Below are 24,720 nucleotides of genomic sequence, written 5' to 3'. Positions count from 1 at the left end.
TTTTTTTTTTTTAATCCCCTTTTGAACTGTGGTTGTTGAGCAGCTCAGTATGGCAGAAGTGACCATCTGACATCTGAAGTATTGCTTACTTGTAGTGCACTTTGGCAAGGAAGAGGAGGATGATATAAGATTAGTATGCTACCTTTCATCTACCCACTGATTAGGAGTGAACTTCTATTCATCTGAATAGATATAACTGTAACCAGATCAAAACCAGGTTTTGGTTTCTGCTTATAGCCATGATATGTGTGTGTGTGTGTATATATATATATATGTATATATATATGTATGTGCATATATATGTGTGTGTGTGTGTACGCGCGCACACACACACACACACACACACACATATGGGCTTCTCTGTAGGAAAGAGCCAAAAATGCTTACCAGTGATTATGAGGAGCTCCTGGATAGACATTCCAGCTTTTAAGGAAGTGATAATTCATGGTCCCTAGGAAATACAGATATTGAAAAATCATGCCTGTATTGTTTATAATTTCTATTGTCGCAGTGCCTTCATGCCACAATCAAGTATTGGGACCCTATTGTTCTAACTTATGTAGCCATATGAATATATAGTCCAACATAAGTTGGAGACTAAAGTAAAACACACAGACTGGGAGAGTCTAAAGTAACAATAAAGCTGATGCTGCTTAGATACAAAAAACAATTGGTTATCTAACAATTGTAAAGATGTTTTTTGTTCTTTTTTTTTTTGTAAAATTCAGAACAGAGGGATGTTGCTAAAAAGGGATTTTAGGGAGGACAGTGAAGTGGTTTTGCAGATATCTATGGGAAACTCATTCAATGGAGGGAGGAAAGGGGAAGCAGCATGGGATAATGTGAGAGAGTGCTTGCTAGAAAATTTTAAGAGTAAGCAGCGAACTCTGGCATTAGTAGAGCAAAGCTTGGACTCAGTCAATGTACTACATAGAGACCTGTCATAAAGGATATTGCTTTGTTTTATGCAATACGCAAAATAAGAATCAGATGAGAATTGTCAAGGTCATAAAAAGGTGGCAGTTGTCAAGACATGGAACAGTAAGATCTTGGAAAGTGTTTCAGCTATACACTTTGAAAGACCAGGGTCTAAAAATATTATACAAAAGAAACATATTAAAGACTACCCAGTTCTGAAGCCTTAAAAGAGGAGGGACAACGGCAACACCAAATAATTGATTTCATGGTAGTACTGTCGACCGACGCTGAGAGAGGAGGTGGTTTGCGTCTGAGTTCAGCCTGCGCCCTGAGCTTAGGCTAAGAGCTGGCATCCGCAGAAGGTAGCAGATAGAGGAACTGAGAGTTTGGTTTGGGCAGAGGATCTGCAGGTCAGTGATGGGGGAGCCTGGGAGTCACAGCGATGTGTATGCCTGTTCTGTCGTGCTTGTGAATGCAGTGTTCTCTGAACAGTGTGGCGTGTGGATGGAGAAAAGACTGGTCTGCTACAGAAACCTTACAGAACATAAGAATGGAAATAAGGGGGGCATTTCAAATGAAATATTGGTAGAAGTAGAAGAAGATGAAGGAGAAAACCTGCTAACCAGGTCTTTCTTGTTGTTAAATGTTCTCAGTATATACGTATACTATACACTAGAATATATGCCTTTTTTAATGCTTTCATTAAGCTAACCTTTGTATTTCAAACAACTTTAAATTGACTTAATTCCTCCTTTTGATTGAGCAGATGTTAAAAGTAAACAGGAACATTTGTTTTCCTTTCACAGTTTTAATTTTGGAAGGCGAAACTATTCATAGGCTGAACTATTATTCAAGGATAGAATTCATTCTCCTCACAGAAAACAAGGGTAGTGCTGCTGCTGTTCGGTGGTTTGTGCAGAAACCTCCGGCAAGGGAAAGGAGCTTATTCTCCCCTTCACCTCTAGCAGTATATGGGCAGGGTGCAGATTCAGCCTTGTCATAGGGTCTGCAATAGCAGTTCTTCATCTCCTGTGTGCGGCTGCTGAGCTGCTGAATGAAGATAATGGATCCCACAACCTACTTCATAAACAAGCATTACCCGACGGCGTGCTTGGGGCCCTGCTGGCATTCCTGCCTCTAGTAAACAGGATTTACTAGCAGCCTAACAGTTGGTGTGTTTGTGCTCCCTGATTTGGGGTTACCTCACGCTCCAAAGCCGTGGAATAATTCCGGTTCTTCTCCCTGGGTCGGATGTCTCCCCGAAACATAAAGGCTCTGTGCTGTCGCACGGGTGCAGCCAATTAAGCCCGATGCTTTTCCTGGTCCTGCTAAAATTACAGCTTGATTAGTCACTGTACAATGGCTGAGGGAGAGACGGCCAAATTTTGAAGATCGTGAGGAAAGTCGCTGTGTGTGACTCCTTACTAAGATTATTCTGGTAATTGGCTTTTGGTGTGTTATGAATGTTTCATCCCTTTAATGGCGGGGAGAGGGTAGGGAGAGGACCTACACCGTTCCCTTTCCCCTGACACATGCTTTAATGAGTATGTTCCTGAAGCTGTTTTTCATATAAGTTTCTTCATAGATGTTGAAAGACCACTTACATGACTAATGGCTGTGGGAATGGGCCATTGTTCCTATATTGGCATAGTTATAAGGAATGCTCCGTGAGGATAAGCGGAGGGGAGAGGGGGTAGGGGAAAAGCCAAGGCAAGAGCTCTATTTGCAGCTGTCTGCTCGAGTATCCTTGCTGCTGTGATAAAAGTGTAGTTATTGCCATGCATCCCGGTATCATACCACTGGAAGGGCCTTAAACCTGTGATGAGCTCCGGTATTGTTTTAGTTACGAAGACTGTTATGTTTCAGAATATACTAACCAATCGGTTTGGGAATTCATCCATAAAAAGTAAACGTTAAGGTATTTGGTTATTATTATACAGTATAAAAATATTGTGCTGGATGGCTAAGCAGTTACTAGGACAACAAAGGGGAGTTTGCCAAGGATTTATAAACACTGTAAGCGAACGGAAGAAACCTTGAGTTTAAATAGCCCATCTGGCCTCCTTAGGCTCTCCCAAGAGAGCTGCGCTAAACTTCTGCCACATATATTGTACCCTGATGATAGACATAGCCCATGGCAAAGCGACAGAGCTAGGAAAGCAAATGGGCTTCTGTGGAAAATACACAGGGGAAGAGTACATCCTGCAGAGTGCAGGAGCCCCAGCGGAGCGTCCCGTGCGCCGGAGAAGCTGCCTGCTAGTCCCAGCAGGTTCCAGCATTCCTCCTAGGCTGCCGGAGGTTCCCAGCTTTAATGTGGGTCCTTGCTCTTTGCAAAATAGACCTTTGACCTGCAATTTACAGCTTTTATCACATTTAAAAGCTACTTAGTTGGCCAACTTGTTGCAGTAAAACTTGCGCGTTTCATAAAGGTTCTTATTTTCGTGTGAGTTCAGCTAACACAGGAAGAGCAGCTCTATGCCATCCCACAGCTGATTATTTAAAAAAAAAAAAGTAAAACTGAAGTATTTTTAAAACAACTTTAGGCCAGTAGTTCTGGGTGGCCCACAGAGCAGTTTCTGAGAAACCTGCTTCATGTTTGTTACGGTCTAGGAGACCCCTACCCCTCCTCCATAGGAGCCAGTACTGACCATAAGATGAAAGAGAGAGATCTGTGTGTTAGTATGTGTGTGTCTTTGTCTGAGAGGGAGAGATGCTGACCGGCATGTAATTACTTTTCTCATTTGCTCTTGCAAATTATTTGCCAAACTTCCAGTGGAAAGAGAATGTATTCATCCCCAAAAGTTCTTTTTTTCCCTTTCCTTGCAACTATGAGAGGTCTTTTTTCTATCTTTTTAGAATGGTTCATACCACACACCTATAAACATTATGTTTGAATGTATTACTGCATCACTCAGAAATAACTACAGAAATGAAAAGAGACACAGTAACTTACATTTTTCCAGCCAAAGCACTCTTAGAAATAAAATAGCATTTCAAAGTTTTGCGATTTAAAATATTTTTCAGCCGTATTCTGGCTCTGGGGTTTGTTATAATAAAAAATAACATCTGTTTTCCAATTTTAAATTAAATTTAAAACAACATGTTTTTCTCATTAGTACTATTTATCTGTACTATCTGCTAAACTTGGATGTCAACTCTTCTGCTGAAGTAATCTGATTTTAGTCCACAGGATTAGTAGCATCTATCAACAACCACAGAACTTTAGCACTAATAGCAAATAGAAGAGAAATGTTTACAGTCATTATCACACGTTAAGTTTAAGGCTCTTTTTTTTTTTTTTACTCCCACCGCTGTCAGACATGCTTCACATCTCTTACTCTGAGGCTTAAGCTGTGTATGTTTTTAGTAACTTTTGCAATCAAAGCATTTAAATATTTTTTCCTTCTGACTTCTTATAACTAGAATGCCTTTTTCTTTTTTTTTTTAATTTGAAAAAGTAAATGGCTCACAAATGCCCTTTAGGGGTTGTACTAAGCATGCAGCCCTGTACTCCTTGCAGTTTGGATTTGCAAGAACCATTGCTTTTCTAAATGTATAACCATTTTGTACGATTTGGTTGTTAATGGAGTTGCATTGGGCGTATCAGAGAATCAGTGAATCCATACACCCGGCTTTCTATTGATTTTTCGTCCCTGTCAGTCTCTTTGCCTCCTCTGCTCACCTCCAAGCTTTTCCTCCCCAGATCTCAGTATATCGCTGTCCTAAGGTAGGTCTCTGTGGAGAGGAGGCTGTAAACAAGCAGTGCGCTTTAATGGGAGTTTCTCGCTTCCTGGTTGTCTCCTGCTGCAGGAGTTCAATAGGTTGCCTCATTGCAGACTTTCTCGTGGTTTTATGTGGTTTCATCCTGTGCATCCATATGTCTCAGCTGGTAGCTGTGTTGCTCCTGGGTTATAACCAGCAAGGGCAAAACAGCTGAAAGGGGGTTGCTGCCCTTTTGTGGAGCGGTGTCTCAGATTAGATATTAAACAAGAGACCCATCTGTGTATTTTTGTCGGCCTGCGGGGGGGGGGGGCTGTGAGGGGAGGAGGGAGGTGAAAACAGTAATTCAATTTTTGGTCTCGCTTTTAAGAGAGGTACTTTTTTTTTCCTTTGTGTCATGCCTGGTAGACTCTATCAGAAAAGAAGGAGGTTTGTGGCCCAAGGCTGTCTATGATCAATCAGTGACTCCTAATGGCTTCACAGTCGGATGGAGTTTTTAGAGCAGGGAATTATGGCTCTTCCCGTTCCTTTAAAGCACTGCAGTTCAGTGATAAGAGAGGTCCCAATTCTGAATGGTGGTAGGAGGAAGGGAGCCTGTGGGCTTCAGCAAAGGGACATGGCATCTCTCAGGACAAGGCTTACAGTTATGGCAAAACAAAAAATGCAAGTGAAAAAACCCTCATTGCTGCCACAATGTTGGGGATAATTCAGAGGGGCAGGAAGATAAGGAGGGCAGAATACCTGGAACCTGATAGGAAAATGTACAGTCAGATCTGAGGTGGCTCTGATCCCTGTCTAAATTTCAAGTTTCCTTGAAAGCAGTTTTTCTTTTTATTGAAATGATGAAACACAGGGTGTAGGAACAATGAATTATCACTTTTCCTATATTGACATGTTATACAGCTGATGACAACCAAATCAATTACCATATGGGAAATATTACAAATAGGCCATATAGTTATGATATAAAAACAGAAGTTATTTTCCAATACTGTGTTTTAGTAATTCATATAATTTTTCATTTCATTTCAGGCAGCAGTTTTACAACATCATCAGGATTATATGCAGGAAATAATTCACTCACAAATTCTACTGGATTTAATAGTTCACAGCAGGTAAATTTGTAAAGATGAGTTGAGGAAACTTTGGTAAATTTAGGCTTCTCATTTATTGGAAAAAAATGTACTTGTTAAATAGTTCTTTGTAAGAAATTAGCATAATTTCAAGCTAAATGAATGTTTAAAAATGTTTTTCTTCAGTTTGTCATCTTCCAATAAAAAAGTTAATTGTCTGTTTTATGTTCTTATTTATGCATCTTAAGTAATGTGTCTGATAACTTAGCATATCTTCTCATACAAATAGCTTATGTGTAATTTAGATTTAGTTTTACTGCTTTGCAGTTTTAGTCCTACAGCATACAGTCCAGAAAGCATACGTGCTGAAAGTCTAACATATGTTTGCAGTTATATTTTGGAATTTATACTAAAAAGTAGCAACACTTTGATAGACTATTCAATTGCGCTTTTTTGTCTTGTAGGAATATCCCTCTTATCCCAGTTTTGGCCAGGGCCAATATGCACAGTATTATAATAGTTCACCATATCCTTCACATTACATGACAAACAGCAACACCAGCCCAACGACACCCTCCACAAATGCAACATACCAGCTTCAAGAACCACCATCTGGCATCACCAGTCAAGCAGTTACAGATCCTGCAGCAGGTAATTAGGTGGATTTTACGGTTCCTGTGAGGCACGTTTTTGCAAGTTGAAAGGGGTTTCGATTGGATTTTTTTTGTTGTTTAGTCGTTGGGTTTTTTTATTATTATTGCTTAATCCTGAGTCTGTGGCATGTCTTTGCACAGATTCTAGTAGAACATAGACTAAAGAAAAACGGAGATCAGTAAAAGTTTAAGGCTTGTGCAAAATACAGGTTGTTTGTATTAATGTGCAAACGTTTTTGTTAAAATTTGCAGGATATGGGGAAGTCTTTACAACAAGCCAAAACCTGATGCTTTTAAGCCTTGTCTTTATTAAGATCAATTCCTCTGGCTTTTCCTAAGGCTGAACTCAACCATAGTCCGACTGTCCACTTGAAAGAGAGCTTTTGTATTTTTCACTTTCAAAGGACATAATAATGCTTGTAATGGGTGGTTGAGATTGCACAAGTGTTTCCATTTTAAGAAAAGATTTTCAGTGGCTTGTATTTTTTCCCAGTCGTTTTACCTTTCTTGCTGGAATTTGGCAGTCCTTTACTAGTTGAGATATTTTTTGAACATTTAGGCCAAACTGCTCCAGCTGTTTTTTGGAAACAAAGGGTGAAAAATATCTTTCCCATTATTAAAAAAATAAATAAATAAATAACAGTATGAGCATGTCAGCAGTTAGTAGATGGCAGAAACGTGAAATCTGTCAAAGAGAAAGTACTAGGGGCAGATGTGTTTCTCAGTAACGTAGTAAAAAGCAGTTATGATCTGGTAAGGTTATGAGAAGGTTTTGTTTTGGGGCTTTGTTGGTGGAGGTTGTTTTTATTTTTTCCTTTTTCTGAGTACTTTACAGGACCTGTTGTGCATGCGCAGCATGAGCTTTTAATATAATCTGCTAGCACTCTGTGTTTCTGCATGAAACCTGCATGTACCTAAAGAAAATGTACATAGTGTTGTGTCTTTTGATACATTTGGTGAAAGTAAATGGGGAAGGAAAGGCAGGCTCTGTGTTTGTGCATTTGTGCACGCGCATACAGTCACATATATATACATCAGTGTATTTGAGAAGGAAAGCTTTTTAAATGTATGAACGTATATTGGAGTCTGCGTACTTATTCTGCTTTTCATTTTGTTTTTAGTTTTTTGGATTTGTTTTCTTGTGTTTTTGTTTGCTTTTCTTTTTCATTTGGAAGCAATAAATTCCTCTTACTCCAAACAAACAAATGTGGTCAAGTTTTAGCTGTTATCAAGATGACTCAGATTGAATTATTATATCATATAGATCTTGATTTTTGCAAAATCTTCATTCATACATACTATATATATATATTTAAAAAAACTATTCAATACTGTCTAAAAGTAACAGTAAAATTATGTATGGGGAGAGGAGGAATATTTTTCCCAAGCTCAAACTTAATAGCTGAGTCAAAGAGTGTCTTCATATTTAAATAGCTTTCTCTGTGGAAAACGGAAGAATGTGTGTTTGTGTGGAAAAACCTGCACTGGGCTTTTCTATCAGTTCCCTTTTAAGAGGTCTGTCTTTTCTCTCTCAAATCTGCTAAATTTTTGTTTGGTCCAAAAACTTGAATAAGTTGGAGGACATTCTCACAGATAGGTCCTGGACCAAAACCCTCTTCTAGTTTGTGTTCTCTCTTGTGTATTGAGATCTACAGATGTGTTGGTGCCTTACCACTGCTCCACTTACACATACCCCTTCCTTTTTCACGTGCACATCTAGTCTTACATTACTGGGACTGGCATCCCTGTCCTTGAGATACTTATGTTACTGATATAATAATTCTGGAGAAGTTCCTTCTAATCATTTCCAAGAACAAGTGGCTTAATGTGGCTATGGATTATCGTGGTCTATCAGAGAGGGGCACATTTGGGAGAGTACCTCTTGTGGATCACTCTCCATTAGCAGAAGCAAGGTAGGAGTGAAGCTGTGTTTCTGTTCCACTTAATTGATGTGGAAATGGTTGCAGAAGGTCCATGGTTAGGCCCAGGTTTCCCCATTTGTTTTTACGCACCTAAATGAGGCACCTAAGTTAAGAACATACCCGTTTAGACTCCTCAGAGGAAAGAGATGAGCAGCTCTGGAGCAATATTTAGAGTTCAGTTTAACTATGATCTTAATCCAGAGATGCCAAAGTCTCTCCACTGGTATGAAAGGAGCTTAAGCTGATTGACCCACCAGTGTTATGTTCCTAGGTTAAAGTTAGGTGGGAAGAATATAGCACCTTTCTGTGCCTCACAAACCTTGAACCCTGGAAGAAGGGAACCCCAAACCAGTCAGTAAATCCAGAGTTGTGCCCGGTATTTTCCCTTGGATAAAGTAATTTTTTTAATTTCTTCTTGCTCAGTAGAGCTTTGTTTTTTGTATATATATACGTGTGTGTGTGTGTGTATACATACACAATGTTTTTAAAACAACTCATTTGTGACTACAAATGTGATGGGTCTTTTAGAAAGCAAGGGAAATGTTGAAGATCTTCCAAACCCAGATCTTTCTTTCCAGATCTTCAAAGAGTTAAAGTTTTGGCATCCACAAGCATATACAGGCATTGCTTACTTTTGTATATGGGTAACTTCAGGACTGGCAACTGGCTTTGTCACGTGGATAAAGCTAGTAATGAATTAATAACTTGTAATCTGAAGTGAGGCTTTGTTGGGTTGGATGTGTTAGTATTCCTTTGGGTGCTACTGTATTGAATATAGAATATAAGGGAGAGCTAAAAGCAAGGACTGAGTCAAAGAAAAGGAGGAACAGCAAAGAGGAAGGCAATTCTGGTGGCATGGGGACAAGCAAAAGGCACATTAGAATGAAATGCACAGTTCAAAAACACAGAACAAATGAGCAAATTAACCAAATTTTAACAGTGATTAAATTTATTACAGTTATTCAGATTTCTGTGGAATATCTTAGCATATCTGGTCAAGTTAGAATGACGATTCCCTTCTTTGCTCTGCAATTTGAACTCTTTGTATGAGGGATGGCAGAGAGCAGTGCGGAGCTATCATGTTGGACTGTTACACCCCTTCATTAGGATGGACTGCAGCTGCTGAATTGCAGCTGTTCTTACTAGATGTTAATATCCCTAGACATCTTTTGTATTTCAAAAAAAGAAAAACTATGTGGTTCTGAACTATGCCAGGACAAGCACAGAACAGCCTTCAGACTTTACAGAGGCACCAGAGTCATTTCACAGACATTGGTGGTTCTATGAGTTTGGCTAGGAAGTGAAACAGAGCAGTCTGTTAAGGAACGTGTGAAAAGAAAGAAAGTAATTATGTGCTCTTGTGATATTTTACTAGAGTTTTGCAGACTCAGAAGTCTCAGATAATTTTCTTTATGTTAAATTCCTTGTCCAAATATAAAGTAAGCCTTTTATGGTTTTGCACAGTCCCTAGTTAAATAAGCAATTTTTTCCCATGCAAGGGATGTCCAGGTTTTCCAGGACATCCAGCAGTACTTGCAGAAAAGCTTGCAGAAGAACCTGAGATTTTGCATGCTCAGTAGTTCTTCTTTCTCTTCCCCTTGAGGGTCTGAAAAAAGGCATTTCGTGTACCTCAGTTAAAGCATGCCTGTTTCAGTGTGGTTTGGAGAGAAGTTTCTGCACTGAGAATGGCTTTGCCCTTGAAGATTTCATGACAAAGCCTTCTGATTATGCAAAGGTTGGTCCCTTTCTACAAAAATCAGCTATGCAATTTAATGTTATTTTCTTTAATGTTATTTTCTACAGAAAGCTGTCATTTTGCTAGTGGAAATAGAAGCAATCGTAAAATTATTAAATAGAATAATAAAACAGTATGACATCTTTGTACTCTCCTTCAGATTTCACAGAAAATTTTATTATCAAAAGTAAGAATTTAAAATTTTTTTTTTTTGCTTGTAAAATTCTAACTTCTGGTTTGCAATAAAAAACGTTTTTCTTCAAATAACAGTATATTATTTTCCTTCTGGGATGAGCTTTCAGTGCATGCATGAGCAGATCATCCCAGGTATGAGCAGCGAGCTGTTGGCTTCCACAGAAGCCTGAAGATTCTGAGGCATCGTTTGAGCTGTAGTATGCAAGACATGTCATAATAACTAAACAACAAAAAATGAAAATTGGCTAGTGGCAATATTTCACTCTCCCAATGCTAAAACAGGAGGACAGTTAATGAAAATAGGTTCAGAGAAAGCAAAAGGCAGTGTTTCTTCAGGCTGCATATGGTTCAGCTGTGCAGCTCCTTGCTGCAGATGTTCTGGAGTCTAAAAGTTTAGGCAGATTTGAGTATTGCATAGACAAACTCATAGTTTAGACGTACACAAATACCAACTTTGATTCAAGAGGTTCTTGATACAAAAAAATCACTGGAGATGCTGGATGAATTAGCACTATATGTGTTCATCCTGTTTGCGTTCTCTTACCTAGCTGCTTGCTGTTGGCCACTGTTGAAATTTATCCTGGACTAGATGGAATTTTTCCCTAATGCATTATGCTGGACCCTATGTTCTAAAATAATTTGAGGAACATCCATAATAGTATTTCTAAGAGTTAATGAAGAAAATGAGTATTTTTTCTAAAGCTGTAATAATTTTCTCTTGCAATATGTCATCTCCATCATCACAGTTGGTAATAACAATTTTTTGATTTGTGCAAATTTTGGAGATATAATCAACAAATCCAAATTTATCCTTTTATTTTGTATGAAGCTGTATTTATGTTTTATTAAATTGGATATCTTGCAAGAGAGTTGCATTGTTATTGAGTTTTGATCTCTCTGTTTTCTCAGTTTCTATAATAAGTATGTTTAAAACATTACTGGAAGTTGTTTTTCATATTACTTGCATACTTTACAATGCAGATTAAAAACCCCACAAGAACTGTTCTACCCAATAAAAATTGTTCTCAGTCATGGGTCACCATTTTGCTCTTATAAGCTAAACTACCTTTTCCTCAAACAGTGTATCACATTTAGTATTGCAGAATGGAAAGCTACTTTTATACTTTCTTCATGTCATATTTCATAACAGTATATCAGAAATAGTAAAGTGAAACAGAGCAGAGAGACTATATAGACAATTTTTCACTAATACCTGTACAGGAACATATGTTAGTTCGCAGTTGTATGCTGTATTTACAATAATTATTAGTGTTCTTAGATTTACTATTTTTCATAAATATAAATAAATACAAACGATAAGTAAATAAAAAGTATATAGTATAGAAAGGAGGCACAATGATGGGCATAAATTACAGGACTGGTTTTGCTTTTTGGATATTGGATGTTTTCCTGTTTTTTTTACATTGAAGGCAATGAGTGTACAATTTGTAATTCTTTTGAATTTTATTTAATAATATATAACCTGACTCACTGTTGCAAGAACATGAAACACTTTTCAATACTTTTTTTAATAGATAATTTTCTAATGTAGATAGATAGAATGTTCATCATTGTTTTCAGTATGATTAAAAGAATAATTTCAAAATGTCCAAATCCGTAAATAGTGAGTTGCAGAGAAAGGCCTACAATGGAGAGAAGTATTATCTGTCTGTTATGGGATTGCTTAATCCTTATTTTCTTCTTCAATATTGAAAGCTGGAGAAAAAAATTCTGGACCACTGCAGGGTCTGTTAGTATAGCTGTTATTATATATTGCTAATATGTACTGTTACACTTTTATATATACTATATACAGTTAATGTTATTTTGTCATTGTTTTGAATATATTATCTTAAATCAAAAGTCACCCAAGCCTTGAAATAAATAGAAGTTTTTGCCAATACTCTAGTAGTCCTCAATAGACAAATATCAGATTAATTTTTTCAAAAAGAGATTTAACTTTTTTTTTTTTCAAAATGACACTAAAGACATCCTCTCTGATCCTGTCAACAGGTATTATTGCATTTCTTTCTTACTTACTCTTACTACTAATGTAGTAATAATATATTTTTTTTATAGAGAAGTAAAAAAATTGCCAGATACTTTTATGATTCTGCTGCATTTTTTAATTCTGATACAGTTTTATATACAAAAAATAGTATAGGAAGAAGTTTTTAAGGTGCTAATAAGATTCTGTGTTTAGGTTTATTTACACAAAAGTAAGAAAATAATAGCATGAGACTGGTATATTAGAATTGCTTATTTTTTTATTATTTTGGTGTACAGAAGTTGAAATAACACTGGACTAAGCATTTAAGATATTTATTCAAATTTAACTAAAAATTTAGTGGAAAACCATGAATTAGGGCATAATCTAAATGGAAAATATTTGTACATACCTATTTGCAGAGATATTTGACTAAGCTATACCAGGACCATCTCATCAATGTGATTTACATTGTGAGATGAGATATGATTACTTTGATAGCATGCATCTACTATTTTTTACATATTGTTTTAATATAGTAGGAAAAAAGTCTAATGCTGTTGACAAAAGCATTGCAAATTTCAAGAGCCTCACTCTACCCTCATGCTAACCAGAGTTACCAAGAAAGATGAGCTACACTTTATTTTTCGATTTCTGGGACAACTAGATTTCCCCAAAATTGATCATTTCATATTATTTTTGTAGAGTACATTGAAGTCAATAGTAAGAAAATACAACAATTACTTAGTTCCTAGTACTTAATTAAAAATGAAAATAGATACTCTTCTCACAGAAATAGGAAGGGAGAATTTCTATAACAAACAAAGGAATTACAAAATATGATGTTACAAATGGTATCTTTGTAGTTCTATTGTCTATTCACAAGTAATAAAAGTATTCTAATTTATGAGATGATGGAAAATTGTCCTATGTGACACAATACTGTACTGTGGAAGCTGTGTGCAGTGATGTATAATGTGCAAGTATTTGCCTATGACATTTTATGGCAAATTGCAACAATAGTGTGCTTTGCAGCATAGGGGAAAATCATGCTACAGTATGGTTCATATCTTTTGTGTAAAACAGAATGAAAACATTTTATTTTTCACAGATAAGTATAGTTTTTGTCTGGTTTGGGAAAGGAGATATACATTAATACAATCTGGGTTAAAAGTTTTTCTTATTAACTGGAGAGGTCAAGATAGAGTTGATTAGATTTGATCAAGATACAAGAAGAGTATGTGAAGCTGAAACAAGCTTTAACAATTGGTGTTAGAAAGCCTAAAGCAGAGTGTGGAGAGGTACCACAGTAGAGAGATCTAAAATTATATGTATCCATTAACAGATGCAGAAGAATAATTGTTGCTACAATATTAATATAGTTTTGTGAAGACACAGGTAACACCCGACCCCTATCCTGACTGCCATGGTGTGGCCATAAGCAGGTGCTGAGGGAGCAGTGAGGACAGGCTGAGCTTATATAAGACTTGCCTGAAGCACTTTTCCAGCTTCCACGTAGTTTCTTCTCAGGAGATTTCCTAAGCTGATGATGTTTGTCTGTTTAGGGTGTGCCTACATTAGCATTTTAATTTGGACCAGGAGTCTGTCCCGCTCCCTGTGCTTTGGCTCAGTGGAGCATCCCAGAGCACGCTGGCTGGTTGCCTTTCAGGAGGACCTGACCTGGATGATGTCCTCCTGGAGAACACCTAATCCCTCCAGCCACTAGCGAGGGTGCTGAGGCCACCAGACTAGACCGAGGCTGAAAGGATCTCCCAGGAACACACTGCGTGCGGCCTGGTGGTTTTTGGCACTACCTGTTTGGTCCTACAGACCAGTCACAGTACCTGCTACTGCAGGCACAGCCACCCTGAACGCATCCCTTCCGAGGATGTCTCCATGCTCTTCTTGAACCTGTGTCATCTACTGTGAACTCAGCATTCTTTGGCAGGAAACCCCTTCTTTTGCTTGACCTGGCTTCTGCTAGCTTCATTTGATGATGTGGTACTTTTTGTACTGGAAAAGACAGCAAAGAGCTGATCCTGTCCACCTTTTCCACTCATGGTTTTGTAGGATTTTCTCCTGTGCTTCCCTGTTTTTTTGACGCTCAAGAACAGAATAAAAGTAAATTCAATACTTTAGAAACGTAATACCTTCCCTTAGCTAATATTACACTATGTCTGATACTATGAAGTCAGCTGAGGTAGAACAGTTTAACTTCCTTGTTTAACAGGCCTTGTGCATATAGAACAGGTATACCACTGACATATGTTGTGGCTATATAGCATGACCTCAGCAAGGCTTTTGTTGTCCTAACAATTACAGCTTTTCACTTAACAATCTTTTAAACAAACTGCGATAAAGTGGTCTAGAAGAATGATGCAAAGCTGTTTAGGAAGCCGTGTTCAGAGAGTAGCCAGTAACAGCTCATCGGTAAAGTAGAAGGACAGCTACAGTGACATTCCTCAGCATCTGTCTTAGGCCTGGTACCAGACCACATTTTCATTAATCATTTAGATGACGGAACAGAATGTGTTTGCCTATTAAGTATGTAGAGGACACCATGCTGAGAGGGGCTGCAAGTTCTCTGGGGACAGAATGAGAACTCAAAAAATGGAGATGTGATCTGAACAGGAGCAGGTGTGAGGTATACATTTAGGCAGGAATGATGAACTGCACAAATGTGGGATGGGGAATGTTGGCAGCTCCTTCCAGACTCTACCTTTCCCTGCTGACCACTCTCAGTACTCCAAATACTAGTGGCACACCAAGTGCCCTCACCCGCTGTTGTTTTTCTTGCTCCAGAATTTGTCAGGGACAAGATTCGGGCTTGTCCAAGCTCAGAGCTCAAGTGGATACTCGATTCTTTAATTGGGTTTCCTTATGAGGACCCGATAGCAACTGGCTTGACTGTCAAGCAGCCTTAATCCAAAGAATATATGCTATGGTTTCTCTTTACATACATAGAATAAGTTTCTTATACACTATATCACGTTTTCACCCATTGGTTACTGCCATCTGTAACTGACTGATTGCTGTAGCTCTCTCCAAAGTATGCTCAGAAGCTCCAACTATTAGCAGTGTTGTGTGTCCAGTTCATATGTAATATTTGGCCATATCCTTGTTTCCTCAGAAAATGTGGTAGGTGCCTGTATAGATTTCCGTTACTCTTGTGGCAGATTGAAAGCCCTCTGTCCCAGCAGATCTATAGCTAAAATGGCTAAACTTCATGTTTTATAGCTTAAATTAGTATTTGATCTTTGAGTAACAACCAGTTAGGTGACACTTCTTCAGAAGATGATCTAGGAGTCCTTACATGAATATTTATTGAAAATGCTGCAGAAAAGGCAAATGCCCCCTACCAAGTGGTACCCAGGGGAGGGTAGCCTGGGTACTCAACAGTTTGCTTTGGATGCAACGTGTCCAGTTTGCAGAGACTGTAGAGAACAATAATCAGAGCCTAAAAAGCAGGATTGTCAACGAAAGATTGGGGTCACTTAACCTAATAACAAAGGTGATATGATAAGTCTTCAGATGCATACAAATACAGTGACTGCTGTATCTGCTTCTATCGACTGAACTTAAATTACAGCAAGGAAGGCTGAGGTTGCCTACTTTTTTTCTGATGGTATGGCTATTAAAGCAGCAGAATAGGTTGCCTGGAGAGATATGTAAGAACAAGTTAGCCAAATCTCTCTTGGGAATGATGCAGGTACAGGTGGGCTAATGACCTCATGTGCTCAGCCAAGTCAGGGTCCCCAGGCAGGGTTAGGAGTGATTGCATCAAGTGAGGAGCTGGCCTGGTCAGACAGATGACTTGTGCCTGTAAAGGGGAGAAGGAAATGCCTCCAAAATTACAGCCAAGTGTTGGAGAATTTGAGTGCAATATACTGAAATGAAGTTCTTTGTGAAGGTAGAAAGCTGCATGTCTCTTATTTCTTCCCTGCCCTCACCACACACTGCTGTGTATGCTCTCTTAGGTTTACTTGTTTTTATTTGTAATGAAGTTTTATTTATACTTTTTCCATGCTATCCATTCCCTGTTTCATTTAGTATTATTACTACTAAACCCAAATTCAATACCTAAAAGTTTTAGACATCTCATCTCTGTGAGACTTTCAAAATCTGAGATCTAAAGTTACATGCCTGAAAATACTGTCAGAAACCATGAGCATCTCTCATTTCAGTTAGTCAGTAGGAAATGCAATTGTCCATTACATCAGAGTTTTAGAGCACTTATTTAGAAAATGATTGGCCAGTATACCTATTGAACAAATGTTGGCCTGCTTATTTTACAAGGTTATAACTTATATCAAAGCTTTTGTGTATTGCTTGCATTCTTTTCTTTAAGGTCTTAATAATAAAAGTAACATATAGCAGATAAGAAATTCATTTAAGTTTAAAAGGTTGCAAAAATGTGTACTAGCTGAATTAAGATTTCTTATTTACACATCAGTACAGTAGATGAAACAGCAATCAGTGTTCCAAGTATTAATCTAAATAAATATCTTGCGGTGTGCATTATCATGGAAAATTTGAAGACCAAACATGAGAACTTCAAGGCTTTTTTTTTTTTTTTTTTTTTAATTCAGCACAAGCAATCCTTATTATTTTGAGAAATTCTGAATAAGTGATGTTACACAGATGTCCAAAGTCTCCTGGTGTCAGCCTTAATCTACCCTTTGACCTCAACAGGATGCTTTTTAGGAGAAAGGATAACTTCTGTGAGAAATATACCTGTCTGTTCAAACTGCAATACCATGGCCTAGACTGCTTTAAAAAGTAAATTGGTATCAGTACAAATTATTGATACATTTATTGAACTCTAAAGAGTAATTTATGTTAACTGAAAAATGAAATCAACAAAAACGTGTGTGGGAAATGCCCGCCAGCTTCACAAAAAAAAAGATTTTTTTTAGAAAAAAGTTTAATAATAGCCATGGAAACAAAAGAAAGTTTTTTCTCTGGAAACTCAAGGCTGTGAAAGGAAGTCTTGAAGAGAGCTTCAAAAAATGTGTTGTTGCTTTTTTGAGGGGCACGTCACATGTCCTGAAACAAGTTAGGAAGGATAGTTTACTGTGGATACCTGCTTTGTTAATGTTCAATCACTCACTGTTACTGAGTCTATAGCTGTTAAAAATAGAAAAATGTCTTCTGACTAACATGTTTTCAGGAAAACATTGTTCTTATGGAAATCATCGTTCCTTTTTAGATATTCAACAACAATAAATATTTCTGTAAATACATTTTGCTAAAGCATAATAGTGTACTTTGTTGTTTATAAAGAACTGTATCTTAGCTTGGAGTGTTGAGTAGGCCTTTGAAAAATGCTTTTGAAATATGCATCAATTATAGAAATGAGATGTAAACTTCTTAATTGAACCTATCGTAAGAAAATAAGAACTCTACTTCATGCCTTATTTGGAAAGAATTCTATCCAGCTGGCTAAATTAAAGTCATCTAAAAATGAAGTGTCTGTGACCAAGCAATTTAGAAAAGTTTTCAGAGGTTTAATTTTCAACTGTCTGTATTTTATTATTCACACCTGGACTTTTTTTTTTCTTACCAGTCACTGTGATGATCATCTTAAAGCAAGGTTTTGAAAACTTGACTTAGAATGAAATCAAAGTAGCTTAAAAAGTGTTCTGAATCAATATCCCTTAAAATTGTTCATTTGGGGTCTAAAAAGAGTGCGAGAGATATGGTCTTTTCTATGATTTGGTGGAATGAGGATGTTATGGATTCATTTTTATTTGCTGATTGAAATAAATTATTCTTTGATTACATATAACCTGTACTTGATTGAATTAATTTATTTATTTATCAGTATTGCCAGTTCGCAATTACAGATTTGATTATTTCAATTAGGATTTTTTAATGAACATCCTATTTTTAACCTTGCATCTAAAAAGCAAGTAAACTGAACATTTTGAAGTTTAAACTGAAAGGTAAAAAATGTTATTTCTTTACTACAGCAGAGTACAGTACAATCCACAGTCCATCAACACCCATTAAAGATTCAGATTCAGATAGATTGCGTCGTAGCTCAGATGGGAAATCACGTGGACGTGGCAGAAGAAACAATAATCCTTCACCACCACCTGATTCAGACCTAGAGGTATATTATATTAGATGTCTTTCACTTGTTACAGACTTTGCTATTTTTACCATTATTTTGCAGAGAGAAATTTTATATACAAATCAAAAATCTAGTGGCATTAGAGCTAGCTCGGATTTTTTTCTGTTTTTTTCCTGAAAGATTGAATTTTTCACCTAGGCAGCCTTTTTCATGAAGAGGACCTACTACCTCTGAAAAATGGTGGGATTTTTTTCTCCTTCTGACAAAAAGGAAAGCTTTTGCTAAGTCAAAGAAAGGTTTCAGTTTGGACAGGAGACACTTATAGCACAATAGTGGTTTTTGTTCACTCATGCTATGTTCACATTCCATTGCATGGACCATACTTTATGTTCAGAACACATCTCCAATGACACACCACAGCTATGAATGTCCACAATGCATTACTTTTCCTTTCCAAAAGCTTAGCCCATTAGTCGTCATGGGAAATACAATCCCACCAGGATTTAAAATACTTGTATTTGAACACTTTATTTTTCATTAAAATATCATTTTGTGTGTGGTCAGAGGACAAATTTAAAACATACATATTTTCCAGCGAAGCAAAGGAATTATTTAGCATTGCCGTAAGTTCTCACGTACACAGCATCTAAATTTGCCATTTATATCCTTCAGGTGCCTAAATCCCATTCAAAATGAGTCCAGGTCAAGAGGATTTAAGTGCTTAGCAGGAATTTGCTTCTTTACTTTGTTTTTAGAGGTCATTTTTAAGAACAGCTGTATGAACTTTGTTTTGTAAGTCTTGCAGAAAGACAAAATTCAAACCCAGAAGATCTAATTTTGAAAGGCTTTGCTTCATATATTTCAGTTTTTATCTCACATCTGGCTTTAAAATAATATATTGTACAGTAACATTTTCTGTGTGTATTTGACAATAACTGTCATTTTATTCTAATAGAATAATTTGATGTAATAGCAATTGTAATAAAAATCTGACAGATTGTATTACCCTATTCTGGAAAAAACTTGTTAGTTCTGAAAATAAATGGCAAGGAAACTATGGTTTTAATATATAGCCATTTCAATACAATTTTCTTATTTGTGCCCTTACTGATTCAAGTCTAAACTTTCCATTTTAAATATGAGTTCACAGAGGAACACATTGATTTGGTTCTCTTTCTACAGAGAGTATTCATTTGGGATTTGGATGAGACAATCATCATTTTCCATTCCTTGCTTACAGGGTCCTATGCTAACAGATACGGAAGGGTAAGTGTCAAGAAACTGATGTTAATTTGCAGTAATATTTGCTGTTTTATGGAAAGACCAAAACATTAGTTAATTTTCCAGAGACATACTAGTACTGGTGTTTCAAGACATGAGAAGATCAAAGAGTTAAGCTGTTTCACATTTCCATTTTTTGCATTTACTCAGCTGCTATATGCAATAAATAATTAAATAGCATTGGGAGTAATACTTTGACCACTTGAGGTTTTGTTTGTAGGTAGGTGCAGGGTGCTTGTGAAACCTGTTGATATCACCAAAATCTGCAAAGGCTTGGCTCCTCTCAAAAAATGAAGAACTTTCAGGAGTGAGCTAAATCCTAAAATAACATTTTAATTCTAGTGATCGGTACTGGAATACTGTATATTAAAAAGGCAAAATACTTCTGGACACAGACAGATTAGTCCAACATTTTTCTCTTCATCTTTTTTTAATCTCCCTATTGATTGATGTTTTTAAAAGCCTGCTTATGTGTTGAATCTTTCTGCTATGCACAATCTTTGAATCATAACTGAACTTATGAAAATGTCTGTAGATTGGGGTTTTCTAGGTAATTCTCAGAAGAGAAACACAATTTTAGGTGAATAAAAACGGTTTATGATTGGAATGCCCTAGTGAGATCAAATCTTGCTTTTGGGGAGTAGTATTTTTGAAAGCTAACGTCTCAGCTTGCACCAAAATCTGTGTTCTGCCGTTTCAAAATTCACATCATGTGAGGTATAAGCTAGAATTTTTTTTTAATATATGACAAACTTCTTCCAAGAAGAGCTTTTGCAGATCACCCAAAAATCTGATATTTCGGTTTAGTTCAGTATGAGGAGAAAAGAGCCAGTCCTCACGAGGAACTCAATGCCAGCAGAAACTCACCGCTTGCTTTTGGGCAGCAGAGCAGTGCTGGAAATGTGCAATTAGTCCTTGCCGAGAAGTGCTTGTGCCCGCCTATTTTTTCCGTTTGTTACTAGTTCCCGATAGTGTTTTCATTGACTGGGGCCTGAACATAAACACCTTTTTTGCTGGATGTGTGAGGTTGAGGACAGTAGCCGGTATTCAGCCGCACAAAGATATAAATACGTGCGTTGACAGGAGGTGCATGACTCCTGCTTGCCGTCCCATCGCTGTTGAGCTTTAGCCCAGCTGCCTCCACCGTGCAGCACGTGACTGAATACTTCTGCATTTGCTCAGTGGAGCTCAATGGATAGAATGCCACACTGCAAAATGAATATACATAACACAGGGATACTGGACATCACCTGTGGTAACAAAAAACATGCTCCATGCTGAAAAGGACAACTGCTTACGCTGGGAGTGAATGCATGAAGCACTGTGAAGAAATATTAGGTCTTTTCAGATAGGGATAGTAACGTACCCATCCTTGGCTTACAGTGCTGGTCAGAAAAATGTGCCATTCTTGCTTTGCTTCCTTAAAGCTTCATTCACATCACAATTTCTCTTGCCTTATTGACAGCTTCAGACAATAGTTAGCAATATCCATAGTCATCAGAGGAAGATAGTGTCTAATGAACTAAGTAAACATACTAAAACAACAAGTATCTGTCATATATAAATTCTAGGGTTTGTTTGCAGCAACAGGCAGTGTACAGTTTTTTAGAGTTTCCTACTGATCTCTGGCCTTTAAAATCAGAAGTCCTAAACCATAAATCAATCTAAAAAGAGCAAAAGTTGTTGAGGGAAATTTTGGTTGTTTTTGCCTATCTTCTAACATCTAACATCACATTTTCATGTGTTTCTCTATGATGGCAAGGGTTAGAAATGAAACCTGGGCTGTTAAAATACAAAAGCTGAATCTTCAAACAAACAAAAATATCCTAATTAAATAGTGGGGATTTGGCAACTTGGCATTCAACTCTTTTCATAATGCCTGAAAGAGTTTCTTGGTGAATGACTATGAAAGATGAGCAGCCTTATTGCTAAAGAGAGAGATTTTCTTTCCTTATTCTCTCCCACATTCTTCCTAACTTCTCATTTTTGCCACTGTTTTCTGTATATTCTTCCTTCATCTGTTTTTATCACCTGCTTTCCTTTTGCTGCTATTGTGTGGTTTTCTCCCTCCCAATTCAGCACTGTTTGAACAAAATAATACCCTTGTTTTTCAGTTTGCCTGGTTATAGTATAAACTGCTTCATTTTTATTTGCAGCTGATTTGAATTTTGTGAATTTCATGGAAATGTATGAATCTACTATAGAAATATGATGTTGTACTTCTGGGAAAAAAAAGTAGGAACAACATTTCTATTAGCCTTTGGAAAAAAATTTTATGTATGTAGAGAGTGAGCTCTGTTGACCCAATACTTCAAGTTATCAGTTACTTTAATTGACATTAGTGCTTTAGACACTTATGAAAACTTATGTTTTGAGCCAGATGCCTATTTATAACATTATGAAATTTGGAAAAAGTTGAGGCCTTGTTTAGTGTCGATATCTTGAAGCAGGTGGAAATACGTCTTAGTACTGGCACTAGAATACTGTGGTCTTATGAATTTCCATTCTCCATGAAAACATTTATATTCAGATGCTTTAAAGGAATTTTCCTTTAGATTATAAGCTGCTTTAACATGGTTTATTATATATTAGAGACTGAGGAAAACAAAGCCTGGTTTCACTTAACCCTTCATTTGTGACCTGTAGGCTTAAGTGGAAAATAAGCCTTGTACCCAAAGTGAACTTTCCTGTTTTTCAGCTTCTTGATTCTCCACAAAACAATGAAATCAAGTGGGTAGAATTTAGAAGTGACATACAGACAATGTTTTGGCTCCAATACCAGTATTCAAAACAAGAGGCCTGCTTAAGCAGTCTGACATTGGTATTTCTTTTCTTTAGTTAAACTGTACCTCCCTCAGTGATTTGTACCTGATTTTGACCATACCTGAAAAGACACTCCGGCTGAACCTGCAAATCCTAATAAACAAGAGCAGGTTGTTAGCTTTCCTTCGCATTGTGTGACACCTCACAATAATTAGTTAGCAATTAGTGGCTTAAAATTGCAAAAGAAGGCTTGGCATGGTCTTTTTTTTTTTTTTTTTAACCATATTCTAGCCTTGTCTTCATTAAAGTTTTCAGCCATCACTGTAATGACTGACATCAGAGTTTAATCTACTGCAGTGCCTTAGGCCACTGACTCCTAGATTGTGCGTTTTACCCAAGCAGTTGCAAGATTATAACTACACAGATACTTAAAATCCTAATGTAAATAAGGCTTTTGCTTCTGTTAAATATGTGGCTATCCAGAGCTTCATTTTAACGCATTTTTTTATGCTAAGTGGAACTTTCTATTGAACAAGATTGTATTTAATGAAAGAATTAAGGTTTCTTTGAAAAGAAACCTGTTTTATTTCTTCTCTTAGATTTTATGGCATTTAATCTGACATTTTCAGTAGGTGCCAATGATTTTCTTATTTGTTTTTCTCCTAATTAAATTAACCTAGCAAATTACATTCTTTTCATATTACTTTGGAGAAATCCTCATTCTATTTTGTCTACCATTTAAAAAGTAACTGACTAAAATGGTTCACAAAAAGCATTACAAAAAGCCATCTTTTCAGACCCAAATGTGTGATAAAAAAGTTTAGTAAAATATTTAATTTAAAACTCACATAAATTGAAACTTAAAATATATTTACAGGTGTTTGTTTAAAATTAACCACACGGGTTCATAACGAAGATCATGCTCTGTCTGCCAGTCTATCCTGCTTTTCAAAATAATGTTCATATTCATGAATGGAAAATCAGAATGGGATTAGTTCCATAATGTCATGTAAGAAGTCAATAATCAAGATGTAGCTAGCGATCTTCATTTGCATGTTAGACACCTCATCCAGCATCTAACTTCTTTTAATAACTAGAGCTGAGAAATCTGTTGGGTGACTTCTGTTAGTGCTCAGGAGAAATACAAATTCTCATCATCAGTTTAAAAAATGACTAATGATGGAGTTGTAACTGGGCAAAAAAGATATGCAGGAATTTGAGAGGGAAAAGTAGCCTCAGGTCTCTATTGAGAAAATGTCACCTGCTTTCCACCTCACTTGCTTACGAAAGTAAAAAAAAAAAAAAAAAAGCAAGACATATAGCAACAAATAGCGATTTATAGCTACAAATATAGCAATATTAAAATAGAGTGGCAGGCTACTTTTGTTCATATTTTAAAGTCTTTCCATTTGAGTTAGGAATCCAAATACTCTTTTTTGGTGGTACCAGTTTAAATAGAAGACTTATTTTTAAGGGCAGAATCCTTATTATCAACAAAATAGTATGACATGCTTTTTCTGTCCTGTTTAAGGGCTATTTTTCTGTTACTGGAAAACTTACTTACTCCTAACGTGTCAGTTCAAGAATAGATGTTTTCTCTGTGCCATGTAGCTCTGTTTCTAAGTGCTTCTTTCCAAAATCCTTTTTCTGGTTAGCTTTACTTTGTTTTGGGCATTTCCAGAAGACAAACAGGCTGACAAATCACCACACTTTTCCAACTGTTTGCTACTGTTATGATTTGCCTTTAACCAGTAGTTATAGAAACATGTTTGAAAGTTCAGATATCGTGCTGAAACACCTATTAATTTGATTGAAAGGTGGAAAAAGAAACTAAGGATTTCATCTTTTATTTTTAACTCTGACTTGTCATCAGTTTTAGAATATTAACTTATTTTAAGTAAATTATGGTTTGTCACTTCTGCAGTTCTATTTAAAATATAATTCCAAACAAACTAATGTTGTTAGCAGAGGGCATCATGAGATAATATAACATGTTCTTTCAAGCTCATGCTTCTGTGCACTTGGATATACTTGGCATTATAAATGAGAAACTGTATATCAAATATACATATTAGTCTTTCTTTTCAATTTTTCAGATTGAAAATATATAAAACACACAAAAAAAATCAAAACAAGACAAACATCTGTAATGCATTTGGTAACCACAATGCTGAACATGCTTTTTGAGTTTATTAGCTCAGTAAGGAATAAGTTGTTATGGTAATTTCTGTAGAGAAGTTAAAGTGTGTTATGTATTAATAACAAACAATAGATTTGTTCACTCTTCATGGGTGGGCCAAACTGAAAGAGTAATTAAAGCATGGTGTTGTGGAGAATCCAGGAGTGGTTTTAAACATAATTGTGATTTGCAAATAAAATATTAATGGAGATTTTCTT

At 36.6% G+C, this 24,720-nt stretch overlaps 1 protein-coding gene across 1 annotated transcript in view; it reads left to right on the top strand.

Moving 5' to 3' along the window:
- EYA1 (EYA transcriptional coactivator and phosphatase 1) overlaps window positions 1-24,720 on the top strand; it is an 85,259-nt gene that overhangs the window by 22,568 nt on the left and 37,971 nt on the right. The window contains exons 8-11 of the mRNA XM_067292342.1: window positions 5,671-5,753; window positions 6,176-6,362; window positions 18,176-18,318; window positions 19,462-19,545. Coding sequence (XP_067148443.1) covers window positions 5,671-5,753; window positions 6,176-6,362; window positions 18,176-18,318; window positions 19,462-19,545 — 497 coding nt within the window. The remainder of the gene's footprint in view (window positions 1-5,670; window positions 5,754-6,175; window positions 6,363-18,175; window positions 18,319-19,461; window positions 19,546-24,720) is intronic.

This window comes from Apteryx mantelli, chromosome 2 (genome assembly GCF_036417845.1).
Source record: "Apteryx mantelli isolate bAptMan1 chromosome 2, bAptMan1.hap1, whole genome shotgun sequence".
In the NCBI taxonomy this organism is placed as follows: domain Eukaryota; kingdom Metazoa; phylum Chordata; class Aves; order Apterygiformes; family Apterygidae; genus Apteryx; species Apteryx mantelli.
This window is presented reverse-complemented; position numbering and strand designations above follow the sequence as displayed.